Genomic DNA, 16,094 nt, shown 5'->3' with positions numbered 1-16,094 from the left:
GTGGTTGCATTATTATTTGAAATTGTATCATTGAGTCAGAAGCTGAATCAGCACAACTATGGTTGATTTAACAGAAATCAGAAACACTGACAGCAAAAAATCAAACTTATTGCTTCCATGTATGCTGAGGACAAAAATAGATCATGATCATATGGTTTGTATTGATAAGTGCAGTGTTTCAAAATCAATTCCCCCCTCTCCCATTCTATGAACCATTGACTTCAACTGCAAAATACTACAAATTATTTACTGGAAACTTATTCATACTGCATTGAAAGTGTCAATGCCTAATTCCAGTTCAATGGAGCATTTGGTAAACTAACAAAATATTGATGCTGCATTTCATGGGGTCACTGACAACATGCTTCAACCAGGATTTGAAACCTATAAACAAAACTGTGATCACAGGCATTCCCAGATTTCTTGGAAACCTTATTACGAGGGGGCCTAATGAACAACTAGGTGACGGGAAGTGGGAATTGCAATCGATGAGTCACAGTGTAGGCATTTCACAGTAGTACAAGGGTCTGCAAAATTAGACTAGGCCCCTATAAAGCACATTCAGTGCTATGTGTACTGCAGAGAGTGCGTGCTCTAGTCTGGGAGGGGATCGAGGTCATTAAAGAGGAATGTAGTACTGTAGTTTGACCTCTTGGCCCCAAAATGTGCAGATGACCACCTCGCCCATAGATGAACATAACTATCCCTTCGCTAGCCCCTTCACACAAGACATGAGCATGTAATATTCCTCAGATAATAAGTAGTTCTATGTTTTTCACAAATTGTTTTACACATTTATTCAAGAGGAGATTGATTATAGTAGTAAAAGATGAGTCCCATAATGATGAGAATTATGTTTGTAATGATGTAAAGTTAAGAAACAAGTGATGAGAAAGAGGTGGAATGATACCAAAAGTAGGGGGAAGTGGTCAGGCAAGCTCGCCACCATTTTGGGGGAAAGTTCTGAATGTGCAGCACGGCAGAGTTGAGGCTGAATAAGGGAGCACATTTTGAGGTGGTCGCAGTCAGCGGACAACAAGGAGATATTTTGTTGTTCGTGAGAGGAGTTTGTCCAGTTCTGAAGTTCACTGGATACGAAGACAATTGCTGACCTTGGGGTTTTTTTTCTTTTGTATAGCTTGTTGGCTCGGTTAATTTTCGGTTCGGATCGCGTTTTTTTCCAATTGGTGACATTGCATTTGACGCAACTGGAACATTTGTTTTGGTGTATTGAACTGCTTATTTTGCCGGTGGTAAAATAAGAATAAAGTTCCCGAACAGAAACCAACCAAATCGATTCTTCGAAGTTCTTTGGACGTGTGAACCTTGTGCGTTAAACAGTGCACACCCAAACAATCATTTAAAATCAGCAATCACCACAACGAGCACACGACAGAAAATGGCGACGAGGATGGGATATACGTGTTGAGCGAGCAGAAACAAAACCCCTGGGTCATCCGAGGTTATTCGAGGTCATCCGAGGTCATCCGAGAATCGTGGCTGCGTGACGTACGTCGACGGACAGCCGCAGAGGAAGTGAGAGTTCAGGCTACACGACGTTCAGCCTGAACAACAAAAGAACAGTGAGCTAGTCACCGAGGGATTCCACCCAGGAGAGGCAGCGTCGAGACCGGCTGCCGTACGAGTGCTGGGTGCATCGGGGCTATAGAGATACTTCGACGGTGGTAGAAGACATTTCTGAGAATAAAGGACTTATTTCATATTACGTTCATATGAAGATTGAGAGTAGGTGTACTTTACGATAATCTGGTAAATTGTTTGTATTATAATATCAAAGTACTTGATGCTTGATGTACTAATTATTTCAGTTTGCTCAGATTTTTCTTCCCATTCTGATATTTTGTAAACAAAACCATGGCTGAAGCACCAGATGTTAGCAGCATGATCCAGGCACTCACTACCGCTTTAGAGGGCTTAAACCTCCAGAGGACTCCACCACCAGTCAAGCTTGTGAAGTTTAGGGGCATCCCAACATCCCCTGGGGAACCACAGCTGCAGGAGTGGCTGGGCGACTTTGGGAGTTATGCTTCTCACTACCGGCTGGCCGGTGAGGCGAAGGCTAGGGCACTGGTTGACCACCTGGGAGGAGCAGCCAAGGAGGAGATCAAATGCCAGACAGATGATGTCCAAAAAGATTATGGTGAGATTGTTAGTGTACTAGAAGCGCTCTTTTCTCCCAAGGAATCGCTGGCCAGTGCCACAAAAGCACTCCATAATAGGGTTCAACGTGATGGCGAGACCCTCGCTGATTTCAGCAGAGCCTTGCTACAACTATACAGCAGAATGCTTGCTGCTGTATCTTCCGAGGAAAAGGATGCTCTGGAGAAGCTGAAAGAGAGCACGTTGAAAGAGTGTTTCGTCAAAGGCGCGCGAGAAAGATGGGTGCAACGAGAGCTCCGTAGGATTCAGATGGCTGACAAGAAGTCCTCATTTGCCGACCTGAGGGCGGGGGCCCTTGAGTTCTTTGACGAGGAACCAAACAGACGGCCTCGCGTCAACGAAGTGGACGTGAGTGTTACCGCTCCCACAAACCCGGAAGTGAATATGACCATAACTAAACGGGAGGAAGAGACAAGTTTTCGAGATGAACTGGCCGTACTTAAGCGAGGATTAGCAGATCTTCAGCAATGCGTGATGGCCTTAGGGAAGAATCATGCGACGCCCCAGAAGAAGGATGAAGTCAAGTGCTACAATTGCGGAAAGAGAGGTCATACCAAGGCAGAATGCAAAGGGGAGACTCTCTGTTACAATTGCAAGGGTTGGGGGCACATGAGCCGAGACTGCCCTGCAAAGAGAGACCAAGTGACAGCAAATCCCAGTCCCACGAATCCCAGTGCCAGTAGTGTGAAGACACCAAACGTACCAAAGTCAGAACTTGTGGACCGATTGGTGGCTCGAAGCCCATGCGGCCAAGTCAAGATTGGAAGGAGGGAGTATGGATGCATTTTTGACACGGGAGCGGAGGCTTCTGTAATTCCTTCGTCACTCTTCAATGGCCAACTGAGGGAGGATCTGGGGGAACCAAAACAAACCACTGGATTATTCTTGAATGTTGTTGGTGTAGGCGGGATACAGATCCCAATTGAGGGATTCATAGAGGTCCCAATAGAGGTAAACGGACAAGAACTGAAGGGTAGTTTCCTTATTGTTTCTGACGTTGCTTGTAGTGTCAAAGATTCAAAGTATCCTGTCTTGTTGGGGTGCAACATCCTCAGGAATTTGATGAATTTGTCCTCAGCACACGAGATCCTTAGCGGAATTGAGGATGGAGAACAGGTTTCTCGGACAGAGCTGAATGCGAAGGTCATCAAAATACACCCGATGGAAGTCGAGATCCTTCCACCATACTCACTGAGACGAGTGGTTTGCAGTTGGGGTGATCTACAGGGAGACGTCGCTGGGGGCAATGATGTGATCATCCACCCTACGGTGCAGGAGAAACCGATGATAGAAGCATACGAAGGACGACACCAGATCAAAGCTGGTAACCCACTGGATCTCCTCGTTGCTAACCATTCCAACAAAGAAGTAAGGATCTCCCCAGAGATGACAGTCGCCGAAGCCTTACCAGTGACAGAGAAAGTGGAAGTGGTAGTAGAAGTAGAGGAGGACAGCCTAATGGTATCCATCTGTGAGGTTGTACAGGATCAAATTTCAGACAATATCATCGCGGGAGGAGATGACACGGCAGGATACCTGGAGGAGAGTGACCAACAAGTCTCCCTCCCACCTGGGGTTACACTGGGTGGCCTAAACGAAGAAGAACAAAGAGCGGTGAGGGCGGTCCTGGAGAGGCATAACCATGTGTTCTCACAAGGGACATACGATGTAGGGAAGTGTGATGTTATCCCTCATCACATAGATCTCGAGGAGGGACCACCAATCCGCCTGCCCTACCGAAGGATACACCCCAACCTAGTTCCCCAGGTGAAGAAGATGCTGGATGAAATGCTCCAGCAGGGCATCATCCAGCCCTCCAGGAGTAGTTTTGCCAGCCCCATCGTTCTTGTACGCAAGAAAGATGACACCCTGCGTCTGTGTATTGATTACCGAAAATTAAATGAACGGACGATGAAGGACTCGTTTCCCCTCCCCAGGATCGACGAAACCCTCGAGGCCCTGGGAGGGGCACAATTCTTCTCTACACTGGACCTGGCCCATGGTTACTTCCAAGTGACCATGGACAAGGATTCGGTAGAGAAGACCGCATTCCGAGTACCATGGGGGTTATATGAATTTCAGAGAATGCCACAGGGGTTGGTAAACAGCCCCTCAACATTTCAACGAACCATGGAATATATATTGGGGGATATGAATTTGACAGAGGTAGTATTGTACTTGGATGACATTCTGATCTTTTCGAAGACGTTTGAAGAGCATCTCCCGCGCCTGGAAAAAGTACTGACAAGGCTCCACCAACATGGCCTCAAGGTGAAGGGCAAGAAGTGTGATCTCCTGCGAAGAAAGGTCAGCTACCTTGGTCACGTGGTGTCCGGCGATGGGATAGCAGTGGACCAGGAGAAGGTAGCGCGAGTGAAGTCTTGGCCTATTCCAAACAATTCTTCTGAGCTCCGTTCTTTCCTTGGATTGGCATCCTATTACAGACGATTCATTCCCAACTTTTCCAAGATCGCAGCACCTCTTCATGCATTGACTGGGGGTTGTTCTCGGAAACAAGCAGGGAAGGCGCAGGCATTTCAATGGAGAGAAGAAGAAAGCCAGGCGTTTGGGAAATTGAAGGATGCCCTGACTAGTACTCCCGTACTGATGTACCCACGGTTTGACCGGGATTTCATTATTGAGGTGGATGCGTCGTACCTCGGATTGGGCGCTTGCCTTCTACAGCAAGACGATGATGGGAAAGTTCACCCAATTGCATACGCAAGTAGAGGGCTGCGTGGTGCGGAACGTGGGTATCCTGATTTGTCCAGCTTCAAGCTGGAACTGCTGGGACTCAAATGGGCAGTCACGGAAAAATTTGGCCCATACATCCAAGGCAGGCACACGGTGGTGTGGACGGACCACAACCCCCTGGCTCACCTTAAGACTGCTAACCTTGGGGCGACTGAAATGAGGTGGATGGCGCAGCTATCACAGTACGACATAGAAATCAAGTATCGCCCGGGTAGGACAAACAAATGTGCTGATGCATTGAGTAGATGTCCGGGCAACGCAAGCATGACAGAACTGCGGAGTGCTCTACAAGAGGCAGCATCCTGCCTAGCTCTACAGGTTCCTGTTCCTCGTACAGATGCAAGCAATAGCAATGTAGAGCCATGCGTATTGCCTTCCTTCACGCACGACGAACTCGCTACGATGCAGAAGAACGATGAGGTGCTTGGTGAAGTGAGGAGGATGTGGGACAAAGGCTGGTCACCAGGACATGAAATCACGAGCACCCCTGGCTTGAAGAGCTGGACGAAAGAATGGCCAAAACTGACGATGAAGAGAGGTGTATTGTATCGAGTAGTGACTGACCCTGTCCTTGGAAACATCAATCAACTGTTGGTGCCGACAAACCTGCGGACCACATTAATTGAAATGGTGCATGATAAGTGGGGCCATCAAGGAATCACAAGGTCATTCGAGCTTCTCAGAAAAAGATGCTTCTGGCCCGGCATGCATCATGAGGTGAAGAAGCATGTTCAACAGTGTTTCCGATGTGTCACAACAAAGGCACCCACCCCGACCGTCCGACCGCCGATGCGACACCTGCTAGCATTTCGGCCTCAAGAAGTTTTGGCGGTAGATTTCCTGAAACTTGACAGAGGCCACAAGGGATACGAAGATGTCCTCGTAATGACGGATATATTCAGTAAGTTCTCACAGGCTGTTCCCTGCAGAGATCAGACCGCCGTAACGGTAGCCAAGATGCTCAGAGACCACTGGTTTGTGCACTATGGCGTGCCAGCCAGAATCCATTCGGACCAGGGTGGATCTTTCGAGAATGCCATAATCCGGGAGCTATGCATGATGTACGGTATCAGAAAGTCTCGCACTACAGCGTACCACCCGGCAGGGAACGGCCAATGCGAGAGATTTAACAAAACCTTGTGCGGACTCATCAGGTCACTTGACCCACAGGAACGACGAAAGTGGCCGGAGCTAATGCGACATGTGTTGTACATGTATAACACCACACCACACAAGGTGACAGGAGTGTGCCCATATTTCCTGATGTTCGGGAGACAGCCGTTGCTTCCCATCGATCATCTCCTGAATAGACTGGAAGGCAACTGGAATGAAGAGCACACTCAGAGGCAAGAGCAGGTAATCAAGAAGGCGTACCAGATTGTCACTGACAGGCTGCAGGAGGCAGCGAGGAAGGAAGCGTTCAGGCACGATGCCCAGGCCACAGATCCAGTACTTGAGATCGGAGAGCGGGTGCTTCTCAAACAGAACGCCTTTACTGGACGGCACAAGTTAGCGGACAAGTATTCCGAGGTAGCCTACACGATTGTGAACAAGAATGAGGCAAGTGATATCTACGAAGTTAAGCCGGTTCTTGGCGGAACCTCCAAGTGGGTCAATAGACGCCAATTGATTATTGATCCCCGAGGAAGGGAGCAAGACGTACTTCAAGACGTCTTGCCCGATCACTTGTCTGATGCTAACCAAGTGCCCGACCTGCCTGCAGATCAGACGGATGACGGAGTGATGTCTGAAAATGAAACCATGGGTAGTGAAGATGATAACGACAGCGACGGTGATGACGATTATTACGGTTCTTTTCAGTGGGTATACTCAAACCCGCAGGATAACCGGTTGGAGTCGAGTTCTGCCAGTAGCGGACTTCGAAGGTCAGAGAGGACTTCAAAAGGGGTCAACCCTAACCCTGGTCGTCTGCCAGTTTCGGCAATAACTGGACTTCCTGACACATCATTGACAGCTTGAGTGTATTATAGGGGCATATGCCGTTCCAACAAGTGAAATGAGGGTGTGTAAGGAAGGGTAGGGGACAATGAAGAGACCGCTTTGTTACTTTAGAGAGGTTTGCTTAATAACATTAATTGAATTTTATAAAGGAAATTTTTACACATTCGGGGACGAATGTGTTTCAAGCAGGGAAGGTGACGGGAAGTGGGAATTGCAATCGATGAGTCACAGTGTAGGCATTTCACAGTAGTACAAGGGTCTGCAAAATTAGACTAGGCCCCTATAAAGCACATTCAGTGCTATGTGTACTGCAGAGAGTGCGTGCTCTAGTCTGGGAGGGGATCGAGGTCATTAAAGAGGAATGTAGTACTGTAGTTTGACCTCTTGGCCCCAAAATGTGCAGATGACCACCTCGCCCATAGATGAACATAACTATCCCTTCGCTAGCCCCTTCACACAAGACATGAGCATGTAATATTCCTCAGATAATAAGTAGTTCTATGTTTTTCACAAATTGTTTTACACATTTATTCAAGAGGAGATTGATTATAGTAGTAAAAGATGAGTCCCATAATGATGAGAATTATGTTTGTAATGATGTAAAGTTAAGAAACAAGTGATGAGAAAGAGGTGGAATGATACCAAAAGTAGGGGGAAGTGGTCAGGCAAGCTCGCCACCATTTTGGGGGAAAGTTCTGAATGTGCAGCACGGCAGAGTTGAGGCTGAATAAGGGAGCACATTTTGAGGTGGTCGCAGTCAGCGGACAACAAGGAGATATTTTGTTGTTCGTGAGAGGAGTTTGTCCAGTTCTGAAGTTCACTGGATACGAAGACAATTGCTGACCTTGGGGTTTTTTTTCTTTTGTATAGCTTGTTGGCTCGGTTAATTTTCGGTTCGGATCGCGTTTTTTTCCAATTGGTGACATTGCATTTGACGCAACTGGAACATTTGTTTTGGTGTATTGAACTGCTTATTTTGCCGGTGGTAAAATAAGAATAAAGTTCCCGAACAGAAACCAACCAAATCGATTCTTCGAAGTTCTTTGGACGTGTGAACCTTGTGCGTTAAACAGTGCACACCCAAACAATCATTTAAAATCAGCAATCACCACAACGAGCACACGACATAATCACGTCATCATAGTTCAAAAACCACACGAACCAGACGGCTACACTGCATTTACAAGAATAGCAGTTAAAGGCATTATTTACCATTTGCAGATCAAACAAAAACCCAGCTTTAGTGCTTCAATATAGTTCTAAAATGTGAGTTAGGGATAGAAACAACCGATGTAAAAATGTTAATTAGTATAATCAATTAGTATTGTTAAATATACAAAATGTGAACAATAGTTATAAAATAATAAAATTGTTTCTAGACTCTCCCATCCAGTTATGGTTTATTGAGAAAAATAGTGATATCTCCTTATATTTTAGGCTTTACTGCGAAATTTTTATATGGTAGGATGTTTTGTGATACTACTTACCTACACATCTATGCATCAATTCTTTTTAAATCACCCCTGCCTATAGTAAACAATACCTTTAAATTCTCTATCCATTTATAACTCTGCTTGAGTTCCTAATCCCAATTACCAACATTTCTTTCTAACCACACATCAATTTGTTCATTTGTTTTGTTCTGTTTTGTTTTAAGGAAAGCTTCCAATGTATTTTTTTACAATTCTACTAATAATGCACTATTCTTGCAATAATCCCTAAAAACCTGCATATGCAAGTTCAAACTCTGATAGAAATATGCCAACTAAGTTGCATTGATTTCATACCATTTAACATACTCTGTTACAAAAAAAAAAAGAAAGGAAATAATGTGCTGATTTATTATTTTTGACAAAGAACTGAGTGGGCGAGATTTAATCTTGATTTTACTGATATCCAGATGTATTAGGGCAAGACATGACTGTGGCATGTGGGAAGGTGTGTTCATGTTTGCTGCTGTCTTTTGAGTTTCATGAAGTGAAGCACTTGAAAGATGGAATTTGGTGTGAAAGAGCAAACTTTCCTATACCCAAAAGTCAACAAAGCCTTAAGGGATCAATAGGCCCACCTGGGTAGGAACACTCAGTGCATCAAAGCATTTGACATGGAACAGTTACAAAAGTAACTAGACTTGGAATTTGTCAACACTGACAAATTAGGTGATCCGATCTTTTCGAAAATCAATGATTTGAGTTCTGATCCCAATATAGGCATGACCATACAGGTTTCATCTGTGTTTAGGAACATTGGCCGTGTGATGTTTGGATTCTCATTTAGAAAAGGGAGTCAGGTCTGCCATCTTTGGTACCAAATTCCGTATACACTATAACGAAGATACAAAATGAAGTACATATGACCGTTGACCCCACTTTGCACAGCCAAGCTGGCATCTGAGCAAAAAGTGGTTATTTTGTGAAATGATCCTTGTAACATGGTCTTTACGTGTGCAAAATATGGAAAAGATAAGACATGTATTCACCAAGATACAAGATGATACATTTATGACCTTTGACCCTAATTTACATACCCAAGATGACGTCTGATCAAGTAGTTGTTATTTTATGAAATAATGTACGTGACATGAACTAAACATGTGCAAAATATGGGGATGATAGGGGGTGTTTTTCTTGAGTTATTGCAGAGAAAGTTGCAGAAAGAAAGAAGTATCTCAATACATCGAAGATAAGTTTGATTTCAACCAAGTTTTTTGACGCAATCTCGGCGTCGTATGAAAAAATATAGAGAACCTCGACGACAGCTCAAAGTCTCAGCTACGACATACTAAAATCTGGGAGAAATTCACGGAAGAGTAAGTGAGCTAGTGCTCGATAAAGACCGTCATGTCAATTTTCATTTCCAGAAAAATTCCCTCCCATAGAGATAACACGTAAACTGGCTAAATTTGACAAGGTTACATTATATCCATTTTCACGAGGTGAAGACATGATCCGATTAAAACTTTGATCGAACAAAACTTAAAGAGTATTAAATTGGCTACAACATACTAAAATCTGGGAGAAATTCACCGAAGGGTAAGTGAGCTAGTCGTCGATAAAGACAATCAGGTCAATTTTCACATCTAGAAAAATTTACCTCCCATAAAGATAACACGTCATAACGAAGATACAGGAAGAAGTACATATGACATTTGAACCCACTTTGCACAGACAAGATGACCTCTAAGCCAAAAATGGTTATTTTGTGAAATGATCCTTGTAACATGGTCTTTACGTGTGCAAAATATGGGAAAGATAGGACATGTATTCACCAAGATACAGGATAAAACATCTATGACCTTTGACCCTAATATACATACCCAAGATGGTGTCTGATCAAGTAGTTGTCATTTTGTGAAATAATGTACGTGACATGAACTAAACATGTGCAAAATATGGTGGTGATAGGGTATGTTTTTCTTGAGTTATTGCAAAGAAAGTTGCAGAAAGGAAGAAATATTTCAATACATCGAAGATAAGCTTTAATTTCAACCAAGTTTTTTGACGTGATGCCGACTCCGTATGAAAAAACGAAGGGCACACTAACGATAGCCCAAAGTCTCAGCTACAACATACTAAAATATGGGAGAAATTCACCGAAGCATAAGTGAGCTAGTGCTCGATAAAGATAGTCATGTCAGTTTTCATTTCCAGAAAAACTGCACTCCCATAGAGATAACACGTAAACTGGTCAAATTTGACAATGTTACTTTCAATCCCTTTTTACGAGGTGATGCCGTCATCCAATCAAAATGTTGTTATTATATATCTGAAAGACCATTTAATAAGCTACAACATAGTGAAATTTGGATGAAAATCAACAAAAGAATAAGTGAGATATGCTTGAGTGAACTTAAAATTCGATGACGTCATTTTGAAAATTTACTTTTTTTATTTTATTAAGAAATTTGATATCTTTTCATCATTTTTCCAGCATCGCCAACCCATGAAATGACATTTACAATTCATCAGCTTTCAGAATATGTAAAAAAAATGGGGGGTCACCATCCATCCTGACGAATAAAATCGGATTCAAAATTGGCGGTTTTTTTGCATTGTTGCACTGTATATCACCATTGACGCGCGCGCGGAATTTCAACTTTGACGGGCCCGTGTGACGTCATATTGAGTTGGATTGACTTGAAACTTGGTAGAAATATTCCTTGACATTATAGGCATCCGATAAATGTGAAAAAATGGGAAATTTCTATTGCATAAGAGCTGTGCGTGCGTATATGTGCGCGCGCGTACGCGTCCGTCCAATTTTTTCAATTTTTCAAAAAATGCTCCGATTGGTCTGAAACGTGTGCAAAAAAAATTTGAGCTCGATTTGAGCATACAAATATTTCAACGCGCGCGTACGCGCACGTTTTAAGAGAAAATATGAATTTTGATTATATGAGTAGGATGCGCTTAACTTGAACTATATGTGACGTAAATTTCATTGAAAAATTCCATTCCATTAATGAGATAGGAGTGAAAATGTGTTTTCATATAATGACGTCATAGTGACGTCACGGTCGACTGATCACTATGATTTTATAAAATTTGTCGTCTTTGGGACATGATACATATATGGTATGAGTTTGAAGTTGATACTCTGAGTACTTTCTGAGTACGTAGATACACAACTTTTGTCCAGAAATAAAGAAGAAGAAGAACCAACAAAGAATCCGTACAGATACAGAAGGTGATCCGAGAGGATACTCGGATCACCTAATACGAGCACCAGCAGAACTTGAAGCACACCTTCTTCCAAAGCAGTCTGCAGGAGTTACACATTCAGCGGTAACCATGACACAAATACCTTGACTATGGGCCTGACAGAATACAATTCCAAAACTGATATGCACAATAATGGAGAGTAACTGCCCTTGTTATTCTAATAATTTGTGGCTGATTCGTTTTCTTTTCGATCTCGCCTGTTGGAGTGACTGGCAAGGCACATCAAGTCACATCTGTGGCTAAAAGTTTGTTTGACTTGGCAAAATGGGAGACTTTGTCAATGTTCACATGCACTATATTGCAACAGAAACATGACTTGATGGGAGGAGCTTTTACTATAAATTCCAGCAAAGTGCTGTGAAGACTACCTCTTACCAAAATGTCAACCCCATTCAACAATCCTCACTACCAATCACAATCATATAATTTTCACTTTTTTGTTATCAGTGGCATATGGCTATGGGTGATCAGGCAGAAGGCAAGAGTAATGGGTTATTTTCAATGCAAGTTTTTCTACATATTTCTAAAAAAAAAGTATCTCACATACCGTTGATTTGATTATATAACAATACAATGTTTCAAAAGTTATCATAATTCCCTTTGTTCAAAAGGTATGAAATATGAAATCTTAGTTGCAGATTTGTTTTTGTGAATAAAAAAGGACTGAAATTAAAAGTACTTTTGCTGAATATTGTAAAACCAGAAATTTTTGTGTGCATAAAATTTTACTGAATTTTGTCTACACAATGCATTGAATGCCACAGGCATGATGGGTTTTCTTGATTATTTCTACATCACTGTATCTACTATCAGCATACATCCCCATACATCTGCTGATAATTCTGATTAGGCAGAACATTTATCTGTAGTACATTCTAGTCAGAAGAAACAAAGTTTTGTAAAATCACTTTCAATTACCTTCATTTGAAAGAATATGACACACAATGTATAACATTTTTATTACAATATTGCATTGGAAGGTAAAAGTGAATAAAATGAGAAATATCTCCTCAATCAAAGGAAATATCACATTAAGTATATGAAGTATAGAACAATCTCAAGGCTGTCAACCCTGAATAAAAAAGCAGAAGCAAGAAACTTCCAGAGAACTGGAAACAAGTAAACTGCATTCTGGACAACACAGTGTGATGACAGGAGCAATAACTGTTAGCTAGCTGGCTGTACATTATTCTTGCAGACAGATCTATTTTATCGTGCTCATCACAGCACAGGGGGTAAAGGTGCCTGGGGTAGCCCACTAGAAAATGTCCTAGAAGAGGTAATCGCGTCATGGATTACAAAACGACCTATCACTCTCTCCGACCAAATCTGACAAGCTCTATATTACCAGTGGGTGCGATACATCAATATTACACATACCTCATACCTCTGGGCACTCTAATAGTTCGGTATAATCCAGCTTAGATTGCTTAATCCGCAACAGATCCGTTGCCCCTGCTAGAGGGAGTCTGCAGATAATATGGATGGAAAGGGGGCCTAGGGGAAGAAAACAGTTCGTAGCAATCCCCTCCAGTGGCCGCCAGTCAATGGGGTAGGGCAGGGATGGGGAAGAGGAAATATTGTCTTCGATCAGCTGACGAGGATGGATCAACTCCAGGGAGGAATGAGAAACCACAAGCAAATATTTGTCTCCTCAATTCACATCCTCAGATAATGGCAATAAGAGAGAGAGAGAATGATATTACTGCTCCCTGTTCAAATGAGCTGTATTCACTTCCTGCTGGGGTGGCACCTAAAACTGAGAGAGGGATGAGGTGTATAGATGCCTGGTGTGTCCCCGAGTTATAACCAAGGGTGTACGCACATAACCTGTTGGATGTAGAGAGCGGGAGAGAGACCGACACACGAATGATCAGAGTGGCATTATCCTTCAATCTGAAGGTAAAGGGCTGGGAATGGTGTATTTGAGCGAGGTAAAATGGGGAAAACTTCCTGGCAGGCTCTTGTCACGTAATCTGATTCCACATCCTGGAGTGATCACAGAGGCAAATAATAATGGGCAAGTTTACCAGCAGAGGCCAGCTGAGTTTCATGGGTGGGAGACATGTGAGTGAAAGGGTGTGGTGGTGGTATTCTCGCCTGTGTCGTAAGAAAAACAGGATTTTGACAGATATGGCATTCAAAGATATCACATTCCTGTTTTCTTTTCTGCCAGCATTTTCTGTTTTCTGTCTCCAACACGAAAAAAAGATTATTCTATCCTGCTGATGAAATCCATACACTGTAGTCAGATGAGGAATATCTATACTGTGTGTACTTCACTCATGACCTTCACAGCTAGTCACCTATCTCTTTATCTCTTTTTCTCCTCTTCTCTCGGTGATGATCAGTGATCAAAGATGGGAGGTCTGGCAGAAAGAATAAGAAGCGGGTGCTAGTAAAGCGAGATGGCAAATCAAGTGAAGACAGGGCTGATGGGTACACATCTAAGTTTCCAGGTCGTGGAGGAAAAAAAAAATTATGCATGAGTGCTCATTGTGAATCCCTGGCTGGCAGTCAACCTTCCAATTCGGCCAGCACAGAGCCATTACACATTGCAAACATGGGACGAGATGTTTTTCTCCACCCTCACTGCACTGTGAAGCTGAGAGCAGTTTGTGACCATGCAGGCAGCCCCTCAGCTTTCTGGCCGACTGAGAAAAGTGTTTGCTTCTCCACTATTTAATTCCCCCTACATATGATTTGCCCGATGACTGTACTCACTCGGCAGCGCTCCCTCTCGCCTGGCTGCAGTCCTCTCTTTTGATACATTGACCACTTTTCCTTCAATCAAGCCAAGCTTCAGCGTGCACCATGTCCAATCAGACAGACACATGGGGCTGTTTTTGTTGACATTAGACACACACACATACACACACAGGTTGACGACGTCCGTACACTCCACCTATTCCACTTTGCTCTAGTCCTGCCGATTGTGTGACACATGAGATGTTAATGCTCAACATTTCCCAGCCACGCAGAGTTGCAGGCCAAACCAAAGTGGCATAACTGGGGAGTTTGCGAGATGGAGCTTCTCAAAACTTGCACAGCAACAGCGACAGTGTGGTGGTCACTTGCACAGGCATGATAATGGAAGATGACCACTTACGTGGGTATCCCTCACTCCATCTAACCAGGGGGGTTACGCCATTTCCTGACCCACTTCATCTGACACACTCTTTCTGACACACTTTTTTTGCCATTCATTTTGTACACGGGGCCGTTTTCATGAGACGGCCTCTGTTATTGGCTACTGTGCTAATGAATATTCAACAGCCTTACGATTTTTTTTTTCATAATGAGTCACTCGGTCTGATTCTGTGTCTGTGATTGGCTTTTAGCTATCGACTTACGCGTGATATCGATCTCCTCAAGGGGGTCCATGACGATATCTGATTACCAGTGTGCGTGTGTGTGTCGAATTGCGTTTTGGTGCCAGTGAGTGTGGCATAATTTCTGCAGGTTTCCTGTCCATTTCTCTCTCTTTTTCTCTCTTTTGCTTTCGTATCATCTTATCTCTGTTATTCTTAGAGTACAATCGTACTACCATAAGTGTTTTTCCCCCATTTTTTGAAGTGATTATCTCGTTTGCAACAATTTAGAGGTGAGTTTTTGTTCGAGTGTTTGTTGAGTTTTTTGATTGAACACGATGTAGATTATCTACGTGTGTGCGAGAACATTCATGGTACCCACTCGTTTGTTTCCGTGTGCATTTTTACCGTACAGTGTCTTCATCGTTCGTCTTCCAAGCAGCGAGTTTTCACCCTAGTTTTCCTCAACGTAGTTTTTTACCTCAATTTTTTTTTTTTTTTTTTTTGCGGTGCAAGATGTTCAGTGTATTTTTTCTACGGTAAAATGCCATCGTTGATGATCTCCGTGTATTCATTACTAGTTTTCCACCTCCGTTTCATTTTGTGTACAATTAACATTGATCTAAAGTCTAACGTAGTTAGCTACAAAGTCTGCGATGTCTGTACGTTTGCTGATGTGTTTTTGTGAGCTGGGAGTGACTATGGTGGGAATGATATTCAGGGTTTTGCTGTGATTGAGATGATAGTGATGATGATCATAATGATTCTGGTGATGATATACGAACCCTTTTGATGATGCAATTTATTTCGTGTGACCATGACGTTGATCATTGATGATGGCGAGAACGACACGAGTAGCCTAGCCTAGGCCAAGGACGAGAGTGACACTGTCCACGGGGGCTGTTGCTCGCTCATGCACAGGAGTGGTCTAGACCTAAAGACCTGCGTTTAATCATTTTTTTTTTTAACCTTTTGGTTGTTCACTTGGGTAAGTGCTCCAAAAATTCGTTTCTCTAAAGAAACTCAACCAAAAGCTTGACAATAAGGTTGCATCAGGGCTATTCTTTAGTAAATATTAGATCTAAATGGCAATGCTAATTTAGTTTTCATTTAGAACTCGATTATATCCCATTTTCTTTGCTCATTTTTCAAATGATAAATTATT

The 16,094-nt window shown here is 43.0% G+C and overlaps 1 protein-coding gene across 2 annotated transcripts in view; it reads right to left on the bottom strand.

Annotated features, from left to right (window-relative positions):
- Positions 1–16,094, bottom strand: part of LOC140239285 (rap1 GTPase-activating protein 1-like) — a 289,478-nt gene that overhangs the window by 134,079 nt on the left and 139,305 nt on the right. Inside the window, exon 1 of one of the 2 annotated variants that reach the window (XM_072319164.1) lies at positions 12,999–13,035. The exons of the other annotated variant lie outside the window; for it this stretch is intronic. Within the exon in view, the coding sequence (XP_072175265.1) occupies positions 12,999–13,003 (5 nt within the window). The 5' untranslated portion in view covers positions 13,004–13,035. Of the gene's footprint in view, positions 1–12,998; positions 13,036–16,094 lie in introns of those variants that run through there. 2 annotated transcript variants of the gene reach the window in all.

Source organism: Diadema setosum, chromosome 15 (assembly GCF_964275005.1).
Source record: "Diadema setosum chromosome 15, eeDiaSeto1, whole genome shotgun sequence".
Taxonomy (NCBI): Eukaryota; Metazoa; Echinodermata; class Echinoidea; order Diadematoida; family Diadematidae; genus Diadema; species Diadema setosum.
The sequence above is the reverse complement of the archived record's forward strand: the minus strand, read 5'-3'. Positions and strand labels throughout refer to the sequence as shown.